The sequence below is a fragment of the Frieseomelitta varia genome, unplaced genomic scaffold (genome assembly GCF_011392965.1).
Source record: "Frieseomelitta varia isolate USP_RPSP 00005682 unplaced genomic scaffold, Fvar_1.2 scaffold_231, whole genome shotgun sequence".
In the NCBI taxonomy this organism is placed as follows: domain Eukaryota; kingdom Metazoa; phylum Arthropoda; class Insecta; order Hymenoptera; family Apidae; genus Frieseomelitta; species Frieseomelitta varia.
The window spans coordinates 56,518-79,343 of NW_025109959.1; the positions used below are offsets into that span (position 1 = coordinate 56,518).

The following is a 22,826-nucleotide window of genomic DNA, read 5'->3' on the forward strand; positions in this document are numbered from 1 at the left end:
AGCTGAGAAAATTTCTTTCCCACTTCCTTTTTTTCCACGATTTCGATCGTTTCCTTTTGTTTTTTTCTTTTTTTTTTTTTTTTTTTTTTTTTTTTTGTGGTTTAACTTGGTTGTTCGGTTGGTCACGTGTGAGATTGTTACGTATGGCTTGTTCTTCTTATTTAAATTAATTCTTCGAGGGCTAGGATGTGAAAATCTAGGGATTGACCTTTAACCCTCTCTAATCAAAATTTCATTTTTCATTCTCATTGCAAAAGATGTGATACATCAGTGGGTTACTGTTATGAGCTGTTATCCATTGTTTGGTAAGTTACATTTGCACAAGAATTTCTATGAAAGAACTCAGTTTTGTCTTAGGATTATTAGATATTACAATTAAATTCCAATTAAAAGTTTTGAAACTAATAATTGTTGTAAATAAATCATTTAGATAGGATTTTCGTAATTAAGAAATTTCTGCTAAAAGTGATATGATATTGTAAATAGCTGATTGAACTTTTGCTTTATTACGTGATTTATGCGATCTATTACGAGAATGAAAAGTAATTGGTAGCGAAAAACATCCAATTATATAAAATGTTTGTCCTTCGACAACTTCTGACAAATGGACTTCTACTGTAGAGCAAGAAATCAATGGGTTCCTATTATACGAATTCCAATTAATTATTTTTTCTATTTTATGTTATACAAAATTTTACATAAATGGAGTCATTCTGTTTATCTCGAGATACGTGCAGACTTTTGTGTGAACGATTAGGTACGTCGGGAGATTTAGATGGTCTGGCGTTTCGTTCTACCAGCACTATCGCATAATCACAGGAGTATGTAGAGAACTAGTTGCGCAAGTTGTCGTTGGCGATTGAAACGATACGGGGCTGTCTAAGAAAGTCAATGGGGAATTTCAGAAAGCGCATCGTACGATAGGCTGTGTGATCGTATCTTTTCTATTAACAAGAAAAGTATACTAGTATCGTGTTAGATTTCTGGATATCGCGCTTCTAAATATCGTGAAATAGAGTAGAAATCGTTTCAAAAAAAAAATCCGACTTTCAATACACATTAAATCGTCGGAGTCGTTGACTTCTTTCTAAATAGAACGGTAGATTTTTTTTTCGTAGACATGAATGCAATTCACATTCCAATGAATACAATGACTGTAGTTACGCAGGGTCATTCAACGTCGTAGACAAAGAGAAAGCAGTTGTACTTCTCTAGATGCTGAAGAGATTTTGAGCAATGGCTATTGAATTTAATCCAACGATTGACACAATCTGCGCACACAGATACGAATTACCGTATTTCAAGAAAGTGTAATGATTTTGGATAAAACGAAAACAATTTTTACGTTCTATAAACAATTGAAACGGAACCTAAACAGTAAATTTCATTGATTTCAAATATATTTTGTCATTCAATTTGAATCTTCTCGTAACTGATATCTCTTACCTAGTTATGAATGTTTATGGATTTTTGGGAAAGTAAAAAAATTTGGAATTCACGAAATAAGTATGTAAAAATATATAAAATATCCAAAACAGAACACTTGTGCAAATTTAAAATTGCATCTGATTCCGTGCAATTGAACCTAACTCCATGATTTATACCTGAATAAATGAAACATACCCTGGGCTATCGTGAAAGTGACAACTTTATGAAAAACGCATCTTGCTACTTTTCCCTTGAAAATTCGCTGCGAACGCCTTAAAAAAGAATCAACAGATTGCTCATACATAATCTCCGACGAGATATTGTCACGAATCGCCATCTATCCAATCGTTCGATCTCGATTTGGGCTCCACGATGATTCTTGCTCTTTCGTAACATCGCGATCGCGAGAGACGATTCGGGGAATTTTCTACCAAAGGTGGAGAGAGAAAAAAAAGGGGGAGTTTCGATCGGAGATTCTGTCAGCGGCGGCGCGAGCCATCGAGCGACGGGGCCACGACGTGCGAATGCGAACATAAATCCAAATTAGCGGCAACATAACGCAACCGCGCGCTTCTATCGGTGCTACGATTCCGAGGGGAAGAAGCTCCTCTCTCTATCTAGAAGCTGGTGTTCGCACGCGCGAATGACAGTAAATCGTATGGCCGCGATATCGGGAGGCTCGATCGGCCCGAGACGAACCGCTCGTTTCACCAGTGCCAGGCCTCTTGCTCTTTCAACCACCACCGTGAAAATCTTAAGTCTGCGATCTATCTTCTCGCGTTCTGACGATTTCTTATCCTTCCTGGTTCGCCACTGCTCCAGATACAATTAGCGACAATCAAATACGGACTGAACTAGAGAGTGGATACATTGTTTATTTCAATATTTATTTCCATAGCTACGAAAGCTATTTATTTCAATATTTATTTCAATATTTCCATAGCTACGAAAGCTATTTATTTCAATATTTATTTTCAATGTCTTCAATATTTTGTTTTAATATTTAGTTTTATTTAAAAGACGTGTTCTCACGATTCTTGTTTGCTGTAGATTGTTTTATGGATTCTCACAATGATAATTGTACATATCCTGTTTCATTGCCTTGTTTGTTATGGAAAAATTATGTCTATGAAAATAAGTATGTAGAAAACTTATTGGATCGTGTAAAGAATTTATAGAATCTTTCATAGAAATTAGGGAGTTTATAATTCTCCCCTTTACCATTTTTCGTATATGTAACAAGAGTTCAGATTCAAATATGTAAATATATTCAATATATTCAAGCAAGAGTTCATTTAATCGGATCTTGACTGAAATTTGGTTCAAAGAAACGAAGTAATAAACATAGTTTCTTATGTATTCCATGTCGTCTTCCTAATAATATTTCGTGTCTCGCATTTTAGTAAGCTCCTCTTTTCAATTATGACAAACACGTAAAACATGTATAAATAATTTACTGTTTGGATAACAGAATATTTAAATATTAAAATATTCGAAAAATAATTTAGATATTTTTACTATTGATAAAGCTATTGTGCCAGAGTAGTTCAAAAATTGTTCGCAATACAATTATAAAATTTATTAGAATAATAATTTTGCAACATTGCTTGCTTTTTTTATGCTTTTGAAGAAAAAAGATTTGTCTAAAATAAAATTTATTCAATCCTAAATTCTACTCCCTTTAACGTACATATCGATAGCTTTGAAGTATTGGAAGTACATGTATATCAAAGAGCATACTTGGAGCATCTATCGAACGTACAACGAACTTCTCGTACCAACTTACCAACAGTCGAGAATGTCGGAGGAATTTTATCAAAATCAAGATCGAAAATTTGCAATACACACTTTGTATGTATAATAGCAGAACTATTGTTTAATTAGACCAGATATTCAATAGTTTTTCGTGTCCTATGTTTTGGGGATCACCCGAGCCCTTTACCATTTTCATGTCACATCCTACTATATCGATTTACTCAGGTTTTGCACAGCAGCGCTACTAGTAATAGGAATTAAAATCAGAAAATACTTTTTTTCCATTATCTCGGCTATTTTTGTTCTTTTTAAAAAAAATCGCATATATGAGTTTTAATAAGTAGATAGCACATCTAACAGCAATAATTGCATTCTGTTCCCTTTAAATAATAACTCTGTTAAAAATTTAACACAAATTCATGTAAATAAAATAAACCTCCGCAATTTATTTATGCATCTTTTTGCATGTTTATGTTTCCCATAAAAATATTTATAAGACTTTTTTTTTAACGTTCTGAGGTATCGATCGGTCAATTATCTGGTCTAAGAGAATTAAAGGAAAAAGCATGGAAATCTGATCACAGAGAAGTTAAAAAAAAATATTCATAAATAAAAAGACCTTTTTTTGCTTATATATATATAAGCATAATAGATATATATATAACTATAATATAATATATAATTATAATATAATGTCATATATAACTATAATAGCTATAATAGATATTCAACGAACAATGGATATAACAACGAAATTTTTCACCGCGTAATTATGACAACAATCAGTTCACATCTATTCCGATTTATTTTCCACTACGACTCGCAAGGCAGTGAAGATAGAGAAGGCATTTGAGACATACTGAAACAGTTTCAACTTACTATTGTCTTTGTTTCGTCGTGATTAATATTCAAACGTGAACACAGCTTACCGAACAATAGTAACGCAAAGAAAGCTCTTCCAATAGGCAGCTGATCGAAAGAGTTATCGGTTTCTGATATAGCATCACGTTTAGAAACATCTTTTGCAGCTTCAGCGACTGTTTATACCATTTTCCATCGTATACGCTCCGTGAAACGTTTATACTCTAAAAGTTGAAACGAAAGAATTAGAAAGACTGATCAAAGTATCCAGTGCAAGAAAGAGCATAACTGAACCAACGATGAAAAATTATCGATTTTGTAAAACTTACTGTTATAGAGAGAAAAACTTTGTAGGAAAAAAAATTGTGTAACAATCCATGATCTCATTTAAGCTTCTACTTACGAATCTAATCGTGAGAAAAATTTGTTTAAAATGAAAAGTCTTTCATTTAAACTTCAAGAGAATTAAAATCTCGTTTTTATATTTTGTAACGTAGCTCCTTCTTGAATATAAATTCATAAGTTTAATATTATTTACCCATTCCTTCATGTAATCAGCTGGCCACGCGAACATATAAACTTGTATGAGCATAGTAACAGATATAGTTATAAACTGCGTTTTTACAACCTGCGGTGAATTCTGTTCATACAGATTGCATCGTTAATTCGTTATGTTGTACAAGTTGTTCCAATTTTCATGGTAATGGAATACTGGTTGATTCTAAGTGGAAAAATATGGAATACAATTTTTTCAAAGAATGATTCGTTTCTGAGAATATTAATTTTATCAAGCATGCCAATTTTTAACAAAATATATTTAAAGTCTATTTAAAAACTGTACGATAAACGAAAAGATTTTATACATTTACTGTACTTTTCATTTACATTTAGAATATCAAGTACATTTCATTTGCATTTAGAATATCGAGTGACGATCGTTCAGTTTTATCCAGGACAGAATTAACCAAATTTAGCTATACAATTTTCAAGTTGCACTTCTCAGACACGATTTTCTTAGAAACGAAGCGTTAAATAAAAAAAATTCTATTCTATTATATTGTTCACTTACATTTACGTGTCGATCGTTCATTTTTGTCCAGTACAAATTCAAACGAAGGCAACAGGATTGAATAAGAAAATATTACTCTTTCCTCTATTTTTAAACGTAGAATCACCACTTGTACCATGAAAACTGCGACGCTCTTTATATTATACAAGATATCAGAAAATTTACTTACCACGATCATAATAATACCACATAATGTTAGAGCACAAGTGCCCACCGAAATAGCGTACAGTACCAAAAAGCGTAAACAATTGACCACTTGTTCCGCGTATCTGAAAGAAAAATTTACATCATCGTTGAATTAAGAACATTGTAACAGCCAATTCAAACGATGCAGTTTTTTGACCGAAATTCGGTAATTCTTTCAAATTGATAACAGCTGAAATTAAAGTTATCTTTATGAAGGATCCAATTTTCACGTATATGCCTACTATTTTTATTTGATCGTCTTTTCTGCTAACTGCAGTCTAGCAAAATAGACACGAATACGTCTTTTATTATATATTTTTACAATAAGACTCCATTTATCCGACATCGCCAAAATCTTTAATTTACCAAAATTCTATTATACGAACTGCTCGTGGTTCGTGCTGCTAAATCAAAAAGACATATCTGACACTTTCGCTTCAATCAAGTTATTAATACCAAGTGGCACGAAAATAGTTTATCCATATCATAAAAAGATCTTGAAACTGAAAACTGAAAACATTTGTCAAGCCACCTTTCGATCAGACACGTCTATTTGAATTAATGCAGCAGCACAGAAACGAGTATAAATATAAATCCAATTTTATGAACATCAGTTGTCATGCGAGTGTAGAAACGATACTGAAAGGAAAAATCAATAGACTTTCATTTGAACGATCCAGTCACCCAAGTCATCTCACTCCCATTCTGTTTTGAATAAATGAAGCCCCACTGTAGAAAAGGCAAAAAAAAAAAAAGATGCAGAAATGTGTAAACGCGTGCTTCCGGAAATTTAGAATTTGTCATTTCTCTGATTTCGCTGTAAATTTGGAAAAGTCAATTTAAAAAAAAAAACCATTTCGTTCAAATTGACTGCAAGATGCTGATTTTTTACCTCCTTAAGTGCAATTGTTTCTTGATGCAAACGATCAACGTGTCGATATTTGAACTGTTCTGAAATTCCATGGCCAAACATTCGAATCTCGCAGCGGTGAACCAAAGTAGAAACGCGCCGAAAGCGCTTAGGCACACATGGGCAGCGCATTGGAAGCAAACGAAAGATTGATGGAAATATATGAAAATGATAATCGACGTGTAATTAACGCGAAATGGATATTCACATTCTAATGGATAGTCAATCGGCAAGGCGACCGGTCCCATCACGAAAACTAGCCCGGTTATGTATACGAATATTAGAGTCCCTCCGTAAAAGACGTTACATTTCGCGATATACTTGCTGAAAATATCTCTCTCGTACTGTCGTGCCTCTTTAAAACAGACGACCATTTCGTCGACTATACGCTGCAATCGGTAATCGAAACGGTGTATCTATTTGGTATAATTATAAGGCTAAAACGGTTTGGATTTCATAGATTAGGATTTTTGACGAATTTGAGACACACAGTTATTTAAATACCATTTAATACTAGTATAAAAGATTTCAATACTAGTATAAAATAACTTTTAAATATTATTATACCTATCAAACAATTTTTGGTAAAACACAAGTAATCGGAGGTATTTAAAATTATTGAAATTATGGCTGAAGTGCCGTTACATTCGTTCAACGTACATGGAAAAATAAAATTCGATTTCGATTCAAGTAGGGAAGGCGAAAGATGTCAATGTGTCTGAATGCTTTCACACACTTGTGTTTGATTGGCAAACTTTTTGTCAGTAGTAGACTAATTGTTTCAATGATTAATTTGGCCATCGTTTTAATATTATTTTACGAAGGACTACGGCTATAACAGTAGCAAAAAACTGTAACTATAACAATAATTATTTCGTATTATTTCATATTAAAACAACGTACAGTCATTTAAATAATCGTTTCTCTCAAATATTTCATTTAAATCAACGTCTAAATGCAAAAGTGTAACTAGCAGTAACTTACTTGCAGAGAGCCGTAGTTGACCACGTACATAAAAGACTGAATAGGATGCTGGCTTATGCATATCGACAGACAGAACGTCTTCGAGGAAATGACGAAATTGTCTAAATGCAAATAAGTCGTATATATCAATAACAGAACGATGATGCCAGTGCTGATACCTGAACAGATTATTAGAAGCTTGAAAACGAGAACGCGAAGTTTGCTGCTACTGACAGGAAGCGGCCAACAAAAAGTAATGACCACGCACAGCCAAATAATGTGGATGACTGTCTCCGGTTTCGACATAGTTTGCAAGGCTTTTAATTTTATTGAGATGTAATAGCTCCCCGACAGACAGAATATTATTATCCACCATCGAAAGCAACCGAACGAATACGACGTAAAATTCACTCGTACATACGTAACAGGAAGTTTCATAAATTATACGCAACGTAATAATAGACAATAACGTATCTATCGGTGATTAAATATGGTTTCGCGTATTAAAAATTCACTCGAGAACAATAATTATAGAGTTGGTGGGATACGCTACAAGGGTAGATACACGCGAAGCTTGATTATTATGCATGAAAATGAATATTCATAAAGGCTCGATACAGTGGGAAGCATCCACAAAAAAAATTGTTCTATACGTAGTGTTGAATAGTATACTCGCGATAGTTGTACGGAAGAGAGAAGAAAGCAACCTGCAAAGACTTTATCGCCGAGTGCAGTGTTTCATACGCTGTTGCATACTTCAGTCAGTTTTAACCCTCGCATAACAACGTTTGTCTTCTATTTTCGAGAAGTATATCTCGCACGTTCATTTTTCTCGAACATATCATATTAAGCAATCAATTAAAATTTGTGAAGAGCTTCGAGTGTGCTTATTATATAATTCACCATGAAAATCAAATTATTTCAAGAAAATTGGCCGATGGAAGATAATAACGGAGGTGGCATTATTTTTAAAAAAGAGTGGTAAGATAATTTTCTCGTTTCTTGGATCTACTACATATAGAATAATCGCAACAATGGAGTAGATTTCAACACAAAAAAACAAATAAATGTAAATTGATTTCAGTTTAAAATTTATGCGTTACAAACATATATATGTAGAGATTATAAGCCACACGTGAACCAATAATTTGCTTTCACAGTAAGTCATGTGATGGTGATTATATCCGTAAATAAAGAGAGAAAAATTTATACAAAGGAGGAAGAAAGAATACAGAGAAGAAAAGTAAAGAAAATAAAAAAAAGGAATAAAATAAAGAAAAGTACGTACATATTGACATAAGTCTTTCATAAATCTATACAAACATATTTAGCTTATAAAATGGTATAAAATACCTTGCAAATATATGTTATAAAATCTTATAGAATATATTTCAAATTAGTAAATTATATCGTATTATATCTTAGAGATACTAAATGATTTTATACAGTCATGTCACTTATATACATTCAAGGGAGAGTTCACTTTGTTTTCTTCATTTGGCTTAATAATTATGCTACATCTGTATCAAAATTTTGTTCCAACACGTACAGTTCTAATTTCTTTATTTTCTTCAATAAAAAATACATCTATATTTACCGAGTTCATTTATTATTACTATAGTTTTGTATTTTCTAAATATAATTAAGATATTTAGGATACTTTCTAAATACAGCTATGCTACAGTCTTATCTAGAATAGCACGTAGAGCAGTACACATGGACAGAGCATTGGACACATACTGAAAAATTACCATATTCATACAACTTTCGGTTAATTTATGAACAACAATTGAGTGATTTGCAGCAATAAGAATATCTCCAATATGCAAATTGCAAAACAAAGCAAAATTACAGATAATTGTTATAATTAATCCATTTAAGTACCGACGACTAAAATACAAAATTTATTTTAGAGAAACCAACGTGTAAGGAACGTGAAAAGTTTATAATAAAATAAGGACCACGAAACTTATATATTTAACTGAACTTTATGCAGTTCTTTAACATCTCCGTGTGAAGTTATGGGTATATAGACATCATTATTATTAAAATTATTTCTCGTTAAAACGAAAAAGAAAAATTTCTTAAACTTTTGCAACTGCAGAATGGAATTGTAAAAATCGTCCCACATTGAACGTGTTAAATGCACAACCTCTAACTACAAATCTATAAAAACTGCATACTTGACCACCTTGACCACTTTAGTATTAAATTACCAGAAAGTATTTCTTATTCCAAACAAAAATCATTCAATTGAAATTTGATTGTTGATTCGGCTTACCGTACAGTAATAAAGTAAAGACAGCTCCGGTACTAGAAAATTGACAGAAAGCTTTTCGGGGCTTTCAAATACCAAGACCTTCAGCAGATCCTTTTGCATTCTTACCGTTTCATCGTACCACTTTAACTCATATACGCCATGTGAAATGCTTAGACTCTGCGAATTATAGGAAATGAAAATATAACTTACACGTTAATAATTAATTTAGCCACCATGTATACCATGTCTTTCATATGATCAGCTGGCCAAGTGTACATGTAGAGATACATGAGAAAGACGAGAACGCCGGATGCAAACGGTAATTTCACCAGTAATGGAATTTTCTAGTAACAAATAACGCTGTCAATTCGTGCTATTCAAAAAACACTCTCTTCTTGCCATACTATTTACCATGACCATAATGATGACACTTAACGTCATCATTAACGTGCATGTTATTATCACAAAAAATATCATGAAACGAAAACAGCTCATCACATCCCGCGCGTATCTATGGAAAACAGCAGAAAGAGAAAGATACAGCCGTCAATGACCATAAGTACATTGTATTTATTCCAGATGTAATCGTTACCTTCTTAAACGTAGGTGTTTCTCAATGCAAACAGCCAGCATACGAATATCCGTGCATCTCTGTACTTCCACGCCTAAACATTCGAATCTTGCTGCCGTAAACCAAATTAGAAAAGCTCCGAACACGCATACGCATACGTGAGCGCAGGATTGCTGGCAGGCGATAATTAGATGAGCACGCGTCACAGCATTCATCAACGTGCGATTAACGTCAAACGGATATTCCACGTGAAATATGTGAATAATTGGCAAAAACAGGGGTCCGTACACGTAAAAAATCGTGATTGTGTATGCACACGCAATATAAGTTCCGTAGAAGCGGCCGCATCTAGCAATATAAATGCGAAAGATCTCCTTCTCGTATGGTTGTGCCTCTCTGATGCAAGTCCACAGCTCGTCGACTATGCGCTGTAATTTACACTTGAGACATCCTAAATACGAAGAACAATGAGAAATAATGAGTATCGACTTACTTGCAGAGTGTCATGCTTGCAGAAGCATACAACTGTTTGAACGATACATTGAATCTGCAATATCGACTGACCGATACATTTCGAAACAATCTCGATATCACCAGACCGCAAATAAATGGCGTAGAAGAGAAACAGTATCAGTAAGGTAACGTTAACAATTGAAAAGATCTGCGCCACTTTATAACCGAAGATTTGATTTCTGCTGCTGTTCATTGGAAGTGGCCAGCAAAAACTAAGTGCCACGGAGAACCGAGTAATGCTGAATGCTCTTTCTGGAGTCATTTGTTTCAACATAATTGCAACGAACATGTAACTGAAATCTAACAGCTGTAACAACACCATATGTACAGATTATACCATTCCAATTCTCTGAATAATTGTAGACGTTATTGCAGCAAATTTAATAAATCATCACACAACTGGGAACGATGGATGTTGAGGGATGGTATACATCCGCTGTGCGTTTTACTGCACATACTGAGTCACTGTAATTGCTCGTAGTTATTGTTCCGTGCGTTATACATAATGGAGGATGCGTTATTAAACGCGTACAAAGAAACGCTATTAAGAATCGGAATCAATATCTGTAACATAAACCTTTTCTTGAAAATGCAATATAGCGCAGGTACATTACATTCTACGTTCAGTCTACCGTGGAGTTCTTACTCGTGATGTGAGGAGGACTATATCTATCGATACTAGATTTTTTGAGGACAAGCCGTTATTATTAGACCATATGTTCGTGAGAAGTGAATAAGTTGTAAATATACACGTATATATTTTATAACGTTCTCGGGTATGTTAGTTATGACTAGCATTTATCTAACAAAGAAAAGAAAACAGACAGCGGGCGATGGGCAGTTACAAGTGACGCATTTGTTGAAATGTCAGAAATTGTATTCAGTCAGTGCTGCATGTATGTTTTAAAACAATTATTATTACTAAAGTTTTAATTACCGCGTGCATTACACGTCTATGAGAAATGTTTATATTGATAAACGTAAAGTGGGTTTGCTGTGCAATGCAATTGATATTCATGCAATCAGTATATGGCTGAAGCTTTGAAATAATCGTCGTACACGTGCAGTAGTAGGAGTACTTATGCAGTCAGCCGCATATTATACAAACAGAGAGAGAGAGAGAGAGTGCATATAATACATTTCCAACCAGAAATGTCTGTATTGAAGCGGAACATACAGTGTATATATTTTAATATAACTTATATTTATAATGTTATTTTAATATATATAATGTTATTTTATTTTATTACTTTATTTGTATATATTATTGTTTATTATATATATTATTATATCAGTTTATATAATTTACATGTATATATAGGAAGAGTTAAAAAGAATGTTTCTTTTCGATAATCACTTGTCAAACTATCTTTCAGACACGTCTATATGAATTTATGCGACAACATAGAAATGAGTATAAATCCAGTTTTACGAACATCGGTTGTCATGCAAGTGTAGAAACGATACTGAAAAGAAAAGTTGATAGACTTCTATTATTCGAACAATCCAGTCAGCCGAATCGTCCTACTCCCATTCTGTTTTGAATAAATGAATGAAGCCCCACTGTAGAAAAGTCAAAAAGACAGATACAGAAATGTGTAAACACGTGCTTCTGGAAATCTACAATTAATTATTTTTCTCTCTTCAAACTCGGAGAAACCTCCCGAATTGTTCTAAATTCGGAATTTGTCATTTTCCTGATTTCTCTGTAAATTTAGAAAAGTAATTTTAAAAAAAATCTACTCCATTTGTCAACAATGAAGTAGATTTCAATACAAACAGACAAATAAATGTAAATTGATGACTGTCTACAATTTGCACTACAAGTATATATATCTAGAGATAATATTATACGTCACACGTGAATCCAATAATTTACGTTCACAGTAAGTCATGCGACGGTTAATGTTTTGGTAACTAACAGAGAAAAATTTGTAGACAAGAGGAGGAAAGAATATAGAAAGTAAAAAGTAAAGAAAATGAAAATGGAGAATAAAATAAAAAAGTACGTGTTGGCATAAACATTTCATAAATCTAAGCAAATTATAATATATTTATAATTATAATATATTATAATATGTTATAATTATAATATATAATATATTTAGCTTATGAAATGTTATAAAATACCTTGCAAATATATGTTATAAAATCTTATAGAATATACTTGCAAATTATATCGCATTATATCATAGAGATACACATAAATGATTTTATATGTCATGCCACTTACATACGTTATCTATACATCCAAGGGCGAGTTTACCTTATTTTCTTCCTTTGGCTTAATAATTATGCTATAACTGTGTAGAAAAATTTTGTCTTAGCAAGTACAGTTCTAATTTCTTTATTTTCGTCAATAAAAAATACATCTATAGTTACCGAGTTCATCTATTACTACTATAGTTTTCTATTTACGTAATGTAACTAGGATATTTAGGATAATTTCTAAATACAGCTATGCTACATTCTTATCTAGAATAGCACGTAGAGCGGTACACATGGACAGAGCATTGGACACATACTGAAAAATTACCATATTCATACAACCTTCGATAAATTTATGAACAACAATTGAATGATTTACAGCAATAAGAATGTCTCTAATATCCAAATTGGAAAAAAAGCAAAATTATAGATATAATTGTCCATTATTGATAATTAATCCATTTAACTACTGACGACTAAAGTACAAAATATATTTTAGAGAAACCAACGTGTAAGGAACGTGAAAAGTTTGTAATAGAATAAAGACCACGAAACTTATATATTTAACCGAACTAGCAGTTTTTTAACATGACCGTGTGAAGTTATAGGTATATAGACATTATTATTATTGAAATTATTTTTCGTTAAACAATGATGATTAAATATCATTAAACATCAATCATCTCAAAATACATTGAAATATAAACGAAAAAGAAAAATTACTTAAACTTTTGCAACTGCAGAATGAAATTGTAAAATTCGTCCCACATTGAACGTGTTAAAATGCACACTCTGTAACTACAAATCTATACTACAAATCCATAAAAACTGCATAAAGAACGTCACTTTGACTACATCGGTACCAAATTACCAGAAAGTACTTCTTATTCCAATCAAAAATCATTCAATTGAAATTTGATTGCTGATTCGGCTTACCGTACAGTAATAACGTAAAGACAGCTCCGGTACTAGAAAACTGATGGAAAGTTTTAAGGGGCTTTGACATACCAACACGTTCAGTAGATCCTTTTGCATTCTTACCGTTTCATCGTACCACTTTAATTCGTATACACTACGTGAAATGCTTAGACTCTGCGAATTATAGAAAATGAAAATATAACTTACACGTTAATAATTAATTTATCGACCATGTATACCATGTTTTTCATGTGATCAGCTGGCCACGCGTACATGTAAAGATATAAAAGAAAGAAGAAAGCGATGAATGAAAACATGAGTTTCACCAGTAACGAAGTATTCTGATAACAAATAACGTTGTCAATTCGTGTTATTCAAACGACAATCACCTGTTGCATACTATTTACCATGATCATTAAGATGGCACATAGCGTCATGACTAACGAGCACGTCATTATAACAAAAAATATCATGAAACGAAAACAACTGATCACATCTCGCGCGTATCTAAAAAAAAAAGGAGAAAAGGGAAGATACAGCCATCAATGAGCATAAGTACATAGTATTTATTCCAGATGCAATCGTTACCTTCTTAAACGTAATTGTTTCTCAATGCAAACAGCCAGCATACGAATATCCGTGCATCTCTGTACTTCTACGCCTAAACATTCGAATCTCGCTGCCGTAAACCAAATTAGAAATGCTCCGAACACGCATATGCATACGTGAGCGCAGCATTGATGGGAGACGATAATTTGATGCGCACGTACCACAGCAGTCATGGACGGGCGATTAACGTCAAACGGATATTCCGCGTAAATTACATGAACAATTGGCAAAAACAGGGGTCCGCACACGTAAACAATCGTGATTGTGTATGCACACGCAATATATGTTCCGTAGAAGCGGCCGCATCTAGCAATATACATGCGAAAGATCTCCTTCTCGTATGGTTGTGCCTCTCTGACGCAAGTCCACAGCTCGTCGACTATGCGCTGTAATTTACACTTGAGACAAAGAATCCTAAATACGAAGAACAATGAGAAATAATGAGTATCGACTTACTTGCAGAGTGTTATGCTTGCAGAAGCATATAACTGTTTGAGCGATACATTGAATCTGGCATATCGACTGGCTGATACATTTCGAAACAATCTCCATATCATTCGAGCGCAAATAAATTGCATAGAAGCAAGGCAGAAGTAATAAGGTAACGTTAACGATTGAAAAGATCTGCGCCACTTTGTAACCGAAGATTTGATTTCTGCTGCTGTTCATTGGAAGTGGCCAGCAGAAACTAAGTGCCACGGAAAACCGAGTAATGCTGATTGCTTTTTCTGGAGTCACTTGTTTCAACATAATTGCAACGAACGTGAAACTAAAATTTAACTGATGTAACAGCACCATATGTACAGGTTATACCATTCCATCTCTCTGAATAATTGTAGACGTTATTGCAGCAAATTTAATAAATCATCACACAACTGGGAACGATATGTTGAGGGACGGTATACATCCGGTGTGCGTTTTACTGCACATACTGAGTCACTGTAATTACTCATAATTATTGTTTCGTGCGTTATACATAATGGAGGGTGCGTTATTAAACACGTACAAAGAAACGGTATTAAGAATCGGAATCAATATCTGTAACATAAATCTTTTCTTGGAAATGCAATACAGCGCAGCTACATTACATTCTATGTTCAGTCTATCGTGGAATTCTTTCTTGTGATGTGAGGAGGACTATATCTATCGATACTAGATTTTTTGAGGACGAATCGTTATTGTTAGACCATATGTTCGTGAGAAGTGAATATGTCGTAAGTATACGCGTGTATTTTGTAACGTTCTCGGGTGTGTTAATTATGACTAGCATTTATGTAACAAAGAGAAGAAAACAGCCAACAGGCGATAGACAGTTACAAGTGACGCAATTGTTAAAATGTCGGAAATTGTATTCAGTCAGTGCTGGATGTATGTTTTAAAACAATTATTACTAAAGTTTTAATTACTGCGCGCATTACACGTCTATGAGACATGATTAGATTTATAGACGTAAAGTGTGTTTGCTGTGCAATGCAACTGATATTCATGCAGTCAGTATATTACTGAAACTTTTAAATAATCGTCGTACACGTGCAGTAGTAGAAGTAAGTATAGTAGTAGCCGCTTAGTATACAAGCAGAAAGAGAGAGAGAGAGAGAGGGTGCATATAATACATTCCAAAAAGAAATATCTGTAATAAAACAGAACATACAGTGTATATATTTTTATGTAATTTATATTTATATGTATTATATTATTTATGTATAATAGATATTGTATATTTATATTTGTATATAATGTTATTTTAATTATTTATTGTATTTTTATATAATATTATTTATTATATATACTCTTATATTAATTTATATAATTTGTATATATATAAAATTTAATATATTTTTATATTCTTTATATATATATATATATATATATATATATATATATATATATATATATATATATATTAAATAGGAAAAGTTTGAGAGACAGTCTCTTCTATAAAATCATTTGTGAAACTACCTTTCAGACATGTCTATTTTAATTAATGTGACAACATAGAAATGAGTATAAATCCAGTTTATGAACATCAGTTTTCATGCAACGATACTGAAAAGAAGAATCAATAGACTTCCTGATTATTTGAACAATCCAGTCAGCCGAATCGTCATAATCCCATTCTGTTTTGGATAAATAAAGTCCCACTCTAGAAAAGGCAAAAAGACAGATACAGAAATGTGTAAACGCGTGCTTCTGGAAATTTACAATTAATTATTTTTCCCTCTTCAAACTCGGAAAAACCTCCCAAGTATTGCTCTAAATTCGGAATTTGCCATTTTTCAGATTTCTCTGTAAATTTAGAAAAATAATTTAAAAAAACCATTTCGTAACAATGAAGCAGATTTCAATACAAACATATAAATAAATGTGAGTAGATAACAGTCTAAAATTTGCACTACAAATACATATATCCAGAGACAATATTATACGTCACACGTTAACCAATAATTTGCGTTCACAGTAAGTCATGCGACGGTAAATATATTCGTAACCAACGGAAAAAATTTGTACGCAAGAGGAGGAAAGAGTATACAAAGGAAAAGTAACGAAAATGAAAATGAAGAGTAAAATAAAAAAGTACGTACCTGTTGATATAAACATTTCATAAATCTATGCAAATTATAATATATTTATAATTATAATATATTATATGTTATAATTATAATATATAATATATTTAGCTTATAAAATGTTATAAAATACCTGCAAATGTATGTTATAAAATTTTATAGAACATATTTGCAAATTATATCGTATTACATGGTAGAGATACACGTAAACGTTTTTATACATTCATGTCACTTACATACGTTTATCTATACATTCAACGGCGAGTTCACTTTGATTCCTTCCTTTGGCTTAATAATTATGCTATATCTGTGTACCAATATATAGTCCTAACAAATACAGTTCTAATTTCTATATTTTCGTCAATATAAAATACATCGATAATTACCGAGTTTATTTATTACTACTACAATTTTCTATTTTCTAAATATCTCTAGGATATTTAAGATACTTTTTAAACGCAGCTATGCTGCATCGTCATCTAGAATAGCACGTAGAGCGGTACACATGGACAGAGCATTGGACACGTACTGAAAAATTACCGTATTCATACAACCTTCGGTAAATTTATGAACAACAATTGAATGATTTGCAGCAATAAGAAAGTCTCCAATATCCAAATTGCAAAAAAAAAGCAAAATTGTAGATAAATGTTATAATTTAACGCTGAAAATGACCGATGATTAAAATACAAAATTTATTTTAGAGAAACCAGCGTGTAAGGAACGTGAAAAGATTATAATAAAATAAAGACTACGAAACATGTATATTTACCTGAACTTTATGCAGTTCTTTAACTTGTGAACTTATACCTGTATAGATATCATTATTTTTAAAATTATTTTTCACTAAATAACGACGATTAAATATCATTGAATATCAATCACCTCGAAATACATTGAACGAAAAAATAAAAACTTTCTCATACTTTTGTAACTTCGTAATGGAATTGTAAAAATCGTCCCACATTGAACGTGTTAAAATGCACAACAGTAAATCTATAAAAACTGCATAAAGAACGTCACTTTGACCACACTAAATTAGAGACTAATACTAATAAAAACCAGAAAGTACTTCTTATTCCAAACAAAAATCATTCAGTTGAAATTTGGTTGCTGATTCGGCTTACCGTACAGTTATAACGTAAAGACAGCTCCGGTACTAGAAAATTGATAGAAAGAGTCATCGGGCTTTGACATACCAACACGTTCAGCAGATCCTTTTGCACTTTTACCGTCTCATCGTACCACTTTAACTCGTATACGCTACGTGAAATGCTTAGACTCTGCGAATTATAGAAAATGAAAATGCAACTTACACGTTAATAATTAATTTAGCCACTATGTATACCATGTCTTTCATATGATCAGCTGGCCATGTGTACATGTAAAGATACGTGAGATAGACGAGAACCCCGCATGCAAACGGCAATTTCACCAGTAACGAAACTTTTTAGTAACAAATAACGCTGTCAGTTCGTGCTATTCAAAAAACATTCTCTTCTTGCATACTATTTACCATGACCATAATAATGGCAGTTAACGTCATCAGTAACGTGCATGTTATTATAACAAAAAATATCATGAAACCAAAACAGCTCATCACATCTTCCGCGTATCTAAAAAAAAAAAAAAAAACGAAAATGGGAAAGATATAACCATCACATATGATGACCACAAGTGCATCGTATTTATTCCAGATGTAATCATTACCTTCTTAAATGTAGTTGTTTCTCAATGCAAACAGCCAGCATACGAATATCCAACTTGCATCTCTGTACTTCCACGCCTAAACATTCGAATTTTGCTGCCGTAAACCAAATAAGAAAAGCTCCGAATACGCATACACATACGTGAGCGCAGGATTGCTGGCAGGCGATAATTAGATGCGTACGCGTCACAACATTTATCAACGTGCGATTAACGTCAAACGGATATTCCACGTAAAATATTTGAATAATTGGAAAAAACAGGGGTCCGTACACGTAAAAAATCATGACTATGTATGCACACGCAATATAACTTCCGTAGAAGCGGCCGCATCTAGCAATATACATGCGAAAGATCTCCTTCTCGTATGGTTGTGCCTCTCTGACGCAAGTCCACAGCTCGTCGACTATGCGCTGTAATTCACTCTTGAGACAAAGAATCCCAAATACGAAGAATAATGAGATATAATGAGTAGCGACTTACTTGCAGAGTGTCATGCTTGCAGAAGCATATAACTGTTTGAACGATACATTGAATCTGCAATATCGACTGGGTGATACATTTCGAAACAATCTCGATATCATCCGACCGCATATAAATGGCATAGAAGCTAGGCGGAAGTAATAAGGCACCGTTAATGATTGAAAAGATCTGCGCCACTTTGTAACCGAAGATTTGATTTCTGCTGCTGTTCATTGGAAGTGGCCAGCAGAAACTAAGTGCCACGGACAACCGAGTAATGCTGAATGCTTTCTCTGGAGTCACTTGTTTCAACATAATTGCAACGAACGTGAAACTGAAATTTAACTGATGTAACAGCAGCTTATGTACAGGTTATACCATTCCATCTCTCTGAGTAATTATAGACGTTATTGCAGCAAATTTAATAAATCATCACACAACCGGGAACGATATGTTAAGGGATGGTGTACTTCCGCTTTTACTGCACGTACTGAGTGACTGTAATTACGCATAATTACTGCGTTATACATAATGGAGGGTGCGTTATTAATCACGTACAAAGAAACGGTATTAAGAGTTGGAATCAATATCTATATCTTGGAACTGCAATACAGCGCAGGTACATTACATTCTACGTTCAGTCTATCGTGGAGTTCTCACTAGTACTAGATTTTTTGAGGAGCAATCGTCGTTATTGGACCGTATGTTCGTGAGGAATGAGTAAGTCGTAAGAGTACACGTGTATTATGTAACGTTCTCCGGTGTGTACTAGCATTTATATGACAAAGGGTAAAAAACGGACGACATGCGATGTACAGTTACAAGTGACACAGTTGTTAAAATGTAAGAAATTGTATTCAGTCAGTGCTGAATGTATGTTTTAAAACAGTTATTATTATTGTTATTACTGAAGTTATAATTACTGCGCGCATTAGACGTCCATGAATCGTGTTTAAATTGATAGGAGTTTGGTATGCAATGTAATTGTTATTCGTGCAGTCAGTGTATAGTGGAATCTTTTAAATGATCGTCGTAGTAGTTGAAGTAGTAGAAATGCGTATTGGGTCAGCCGCGCCTAGTACAGAGAGAGTGGGAGTATTCAATATATTTCTAAAAAGAATTATCTATAATGAAACGGATCATACAGTACATATATAAAATGGGAAAGTTTGAAAAAATTTAATTATCGGTATATACATACGTATATATATGTAATAGTAATCTGTATTAGAGTACTGATGATTAGTAACGAAACATGGGTTTATTTATTACAGATTCAGAGAGAATATTAAACATTCAAAAGAATTTTACATATTTGAATAAATTTTACATTTAAATATATATTAAATATTTATATTTTTAATAATTTTAAACTCCAAAAGGATTAACTCGAAGGAATTCGGGAAAAATAAAAATGTTCGCCATTTTTTGATCATAGTAAAAATTAAGCTCAGTAAATTTCATGGTAAACATGACGTTAATAAGAAGTCTAAACACAATTTTCTAACATAAAAACGTTGTATGGTGATACTATATGAATAATAAGTTTACCTCATTGTCGTTTACCTACGTTATGCGATCAAAAGTGAGTTCCTCTTCTACGTTACAATTGTTTCAAGAATTGTGCATCGCATTCATGCAAAAAATTTTGTTCCAACGAATGATTTCTAATGCATTTATTTTCACTAATAACGGAACATCGATATTACGAATGATCGATTTATTAATAATTGCTATAATTTTACTATTTGTTATAATCATGAGTATCTTGACGATGAGCATCATGACACTTCTTAAATATATTTATGTTGCATTCTTGTCTAGTATAGCACGCAAAGCAGTACAGAATGAAAGAGTATTCGACAAGTACTGAAACGAGAACATCAATCTCTTATCTGTTTATCACGCTAGATCAAATTTTTAGTGATGACCGAAGGACTTGCAGCAATCAGGATAGCTTCGAAAATAACATTGAGAGATGAAAAGAATTAATAAACAAATGCTAAAAGTCTATATTTAAAAACGCAGAAGTCTGCTATTACGAATGTCAGACGATTATCGAATCGTTGGTACATTTCAAAAAGTCATGTGGTTTCTGATGATTTATAGTTATATTCTGTGGATGCAAATCGTTCAGTCGATGTTCAACAGTTAAGTACAATCGACCTACCGTGCAAAAGTAGGCCAATGAAAGCTCTGGCACTAGACAATTGATGGAAAATGTCACTGGCTTTTGATATACCAAGATATTCAGTAGATCCTTTTGTATTCCTACGGTCTCTTCGTACCACGTTATATCGTACACGCTCCGTGAAACGCTTAAGCTCTGCAAAGAGCTAGAAGATTAAAGATCGGCTACAATTAAAACAATATAGTCGACGAATGAATACCTTCTCTTTCATATAATCAGCTGGCCACGCGTACAGGTAAACGTACATAAGTAGAGCAACGCTGCGGCCTGTGAACGCCACTTTTACTGTCAGCGGCGTATTCTATTTGTAAAATAAATTATTAGTCCATGGTTTGCGTCATCTAATATTTCTACACCGCAGTAAAAAACACTGAAATCAATTTTATTTCAGTTGTTGGGATCGGATATCAGTGAAGTTAACACCAAAGTGAGATTCTCCAAAACATTTTATAAAGATTGGTTTTAATACTGTTTAAAAATAAAGAAATATACGAAAAACCATGCTGTAAGCACAGTCGTTGACGTATAAAAATAGCGAAATATACAAGTTTCATGACAGTCTTCTTTTAACAAAGATCATGTTAAAATATGCTTATATTGTACTGGAAATTAAAGACAATGTGCCATCGGTCTCGAATGTGTGCGGTTCTTTATGCAATTTTGTATCTTTATAAACACAGTTAAAGAAATGTTATTGTTACAATCTATTATTGTTGTTTTATATATTTTTACGTACTGTGCACATTCTTTGCATTTTCGCGCTCTTAAATTTCTTATTAATGCATAAAAATCCGCAGTCTAATAATAAACATCACTTACCATGGCTATTGCTATGGCAGCTAAAGTCATGACGAACATGCATGCTATTATAACATACAGTACCATTAAACGAAAGCAATTGATCACGTCTTCCGAGTATCTGAAAGAGGAAAATGCCTCGTACGTTCATTTTACCCGCAGTTAAACATTATTCTTACCTCTTCAAGCGTAATTGTTTTCCAATGCAAATGCTCATCATTCGAATGTCCGTGCTTCTCTGCATATCCAATGCCAAACATTCGAATCTCGCGGCTATAAACCAGATTAGAAGCGCTCCGAACACGGACAAGCATACGTGCGCGCAACATTGGCTAAAAGCGATACTCTGATGAGCGCGTACGATAGCGCTCACTAACGTGCGATTAACATCAAATGGATATTCTGCGTGTATTATAGAGTGAAGTGGAAAGATTATTGGCCCGTATATATATATTAACACCATCGAATAAGTACCAGCAATGTAACTTCCGTAAAAGACATTACACCTCGCCAGATACGTGTAAAAGATTTCCCTTTCGTATTGTTTGGCCTCTCTGATGCTAGTCCGCAGCTCTTCGATTACACGCTGCAAACCATTATTGCCTAAATTATCGAACCTTTTACGTAAAAGACGAGAGAGAGTGAACAGATACTTACTTGTAAAGTGTCATACTTGCTGAAACATATAACTGTTTGAATGATACTTTGAATCATACATATCGATTGGCCGACAGACGTTGAAACTACTTCGATGTCGTCCGATCGCAAGTAAATCGCGTACAACAAGGGCAGGAACAGCAAAGTAATGCTAATAGTTGCACAAATTTGTGTAATTTTGTAACCAATCACT

The 22,826-nt window shown here is 33.2% G+C and overlaps 5 protein-coding genes across 5 annotated transcripts in view; 1 reads left to right on the forward strand and 4 right to left on the reverse strand.

Moving 5' to 3' along the window:
* The window catches only part of LOC122527769 (DNA-binding protein D-ETS-4-like), a 48,164-nt gene extending 40,703 nt beyond the window's left edge, over nt 1–7,461 (forward strand). Inside the window, exon 7 of the transcript XR_006306408.1 lies at nt 7,409–7,461. The gene's annotated coding sequence lies outside the window, so the exon portion shown is untranslated. The remainder of the gene's footprint in view (nt 1–7,408) is intronic.
* On the reverse strand, nt 3,942–9,179 carry LOC122527788. The gene is made up of 8 exons (XM_043652285.1): nt 9,155–9,179; nt 7,352–7,459; nt 7,194–7,294; nt 6,192–6,598; nt 5,283–5,382; nt 4,583–4,684; nt 4,113–4,268; nt 3,942–4,042 (listed from the first exon to the last, which is right to left on the reverse strand). Exons 1-8 carry the CDS (start codon nt 9,177–9,179, stop codon nt 3,977–3,979), a joined length of 1,065 nt encoding a protein of 354 aa, XP_043508220.1. The 3' UTR covers nt 3,942–3,976.
* Nucleotides 9,180–9,417: 238 nt separating this feature from the next.
* LOC122527754 lies at nt 9,418–14,803 on the reverse strand. Its single transcript, XM_043652234.1, has 5 exons — nt 14,708–14,803; nt 14,231–14,637; nt 14,050–14,149; nt 9,675–9,776; nt 9,418–9,609 (listed from the first exon to the last, which is right to left on the reverse strand). The coding sequence occupies exons 1-5, from the start codon at nt 14,801–14,803 to the stop codon at nt 9,418–9,420; spliced, it is 897 nt and encodes a 298-aa protein (XP_043508169.1).
* LOC122527776 lies at nt 12,962–14,044 on the reverse strand. Its single transcript, XM_043652269.1, has 3 exons — nt 13,882–14,044; nt 13,661–13,816; nt 12,962–13,040 (listed from the first exon to the last, which is right to left on the reverse strand). Exons 1-3 carry the CDS (start codon nt 13,957–13,959, stop codon nt 12,975–12,977), a joined length of 300 nt encoding a protein of 99 aa, XP_043508204.1. The 5' UTR covers nt 13,960–14,044; the 3' UTR covers nt 12,962–12,974.
* Nucleotides 14,804–20,790: 5,987 nt separating the features above from the next.
* LOC122527755 overlaps nt 20,791–22,826 on the reverse strand; it is a 6,201-nt gene continuing 4,165 nt past the window's right edge. The window contains exon 5 of the mRNA XM_043652235.1: nt 20,791–20,856. Coding sequence (XP_043508170.1) covers nt 20,791–20,856 — 66 coding nt within the window. The remainder of the gene's footprint in view (nt 20,857–22,826) is intronic.

Coding starts and splice junctions, on each gene's coding strand:
- LOC122527754 (XM_043652234.1), bottom strand. CDS start 14,803: ATGGAGATTGTTTCGAAATGTATCAGCCAGTCGATATGCCAGATTCAA. Junction 14,638..14,707: donor GCAAGCATAACACTCTGCAA/GTAAGTCGATAC, acceptor TGTAAATTACAG/CGCATAGTCGACGAGCTGTG. Junction 14,150..14,230: donor AAACAATTACGTTTAAGAAG/GTAACGATTGCA, acceptor TTTTTTTTTTAG/ATACGCGCGAGATGTGATCA.
- LOC122527776 (XM_043652269.1), bottom strand. CDS start 13,959: ATGTTTTCATTCATCGCTTTCTTCTTTCTTTTATATCTTTACATGTAC. Junction 13,817..13,881: donor CTGATCACATGAAAAACATG/GTATACATGGTC, acceptor TATAATTCGCAG/AGTCTAAGCATTTCACGTAG. Junction 13,041..13,660: donor CTTTACGTTATTACTGTACG/GTAAGCCGAATC, acceptor GTAATTTTTCAG/TATGTGTCCAATGCTCTGTC.
- LOC122527788 (XM_043652285.1), bottom strand. CDS start 9,179: ATGTTAAAGAACTGCATAAAGTTCA. Junction 6,599..7,193: donor TCAACTACGGCTCTCTGCAA/GTAAGTTACTGC, acceptor TACCGATTGCAG/CGTATAGTCGACGAAATGGT. Junction 4,685..5,282: donor GTGGTATTATTATGATCGTG/GTAAGTAAATTT, acceptor CTGTATGAACAG/AATTCACCGCAGGTTGTAAA.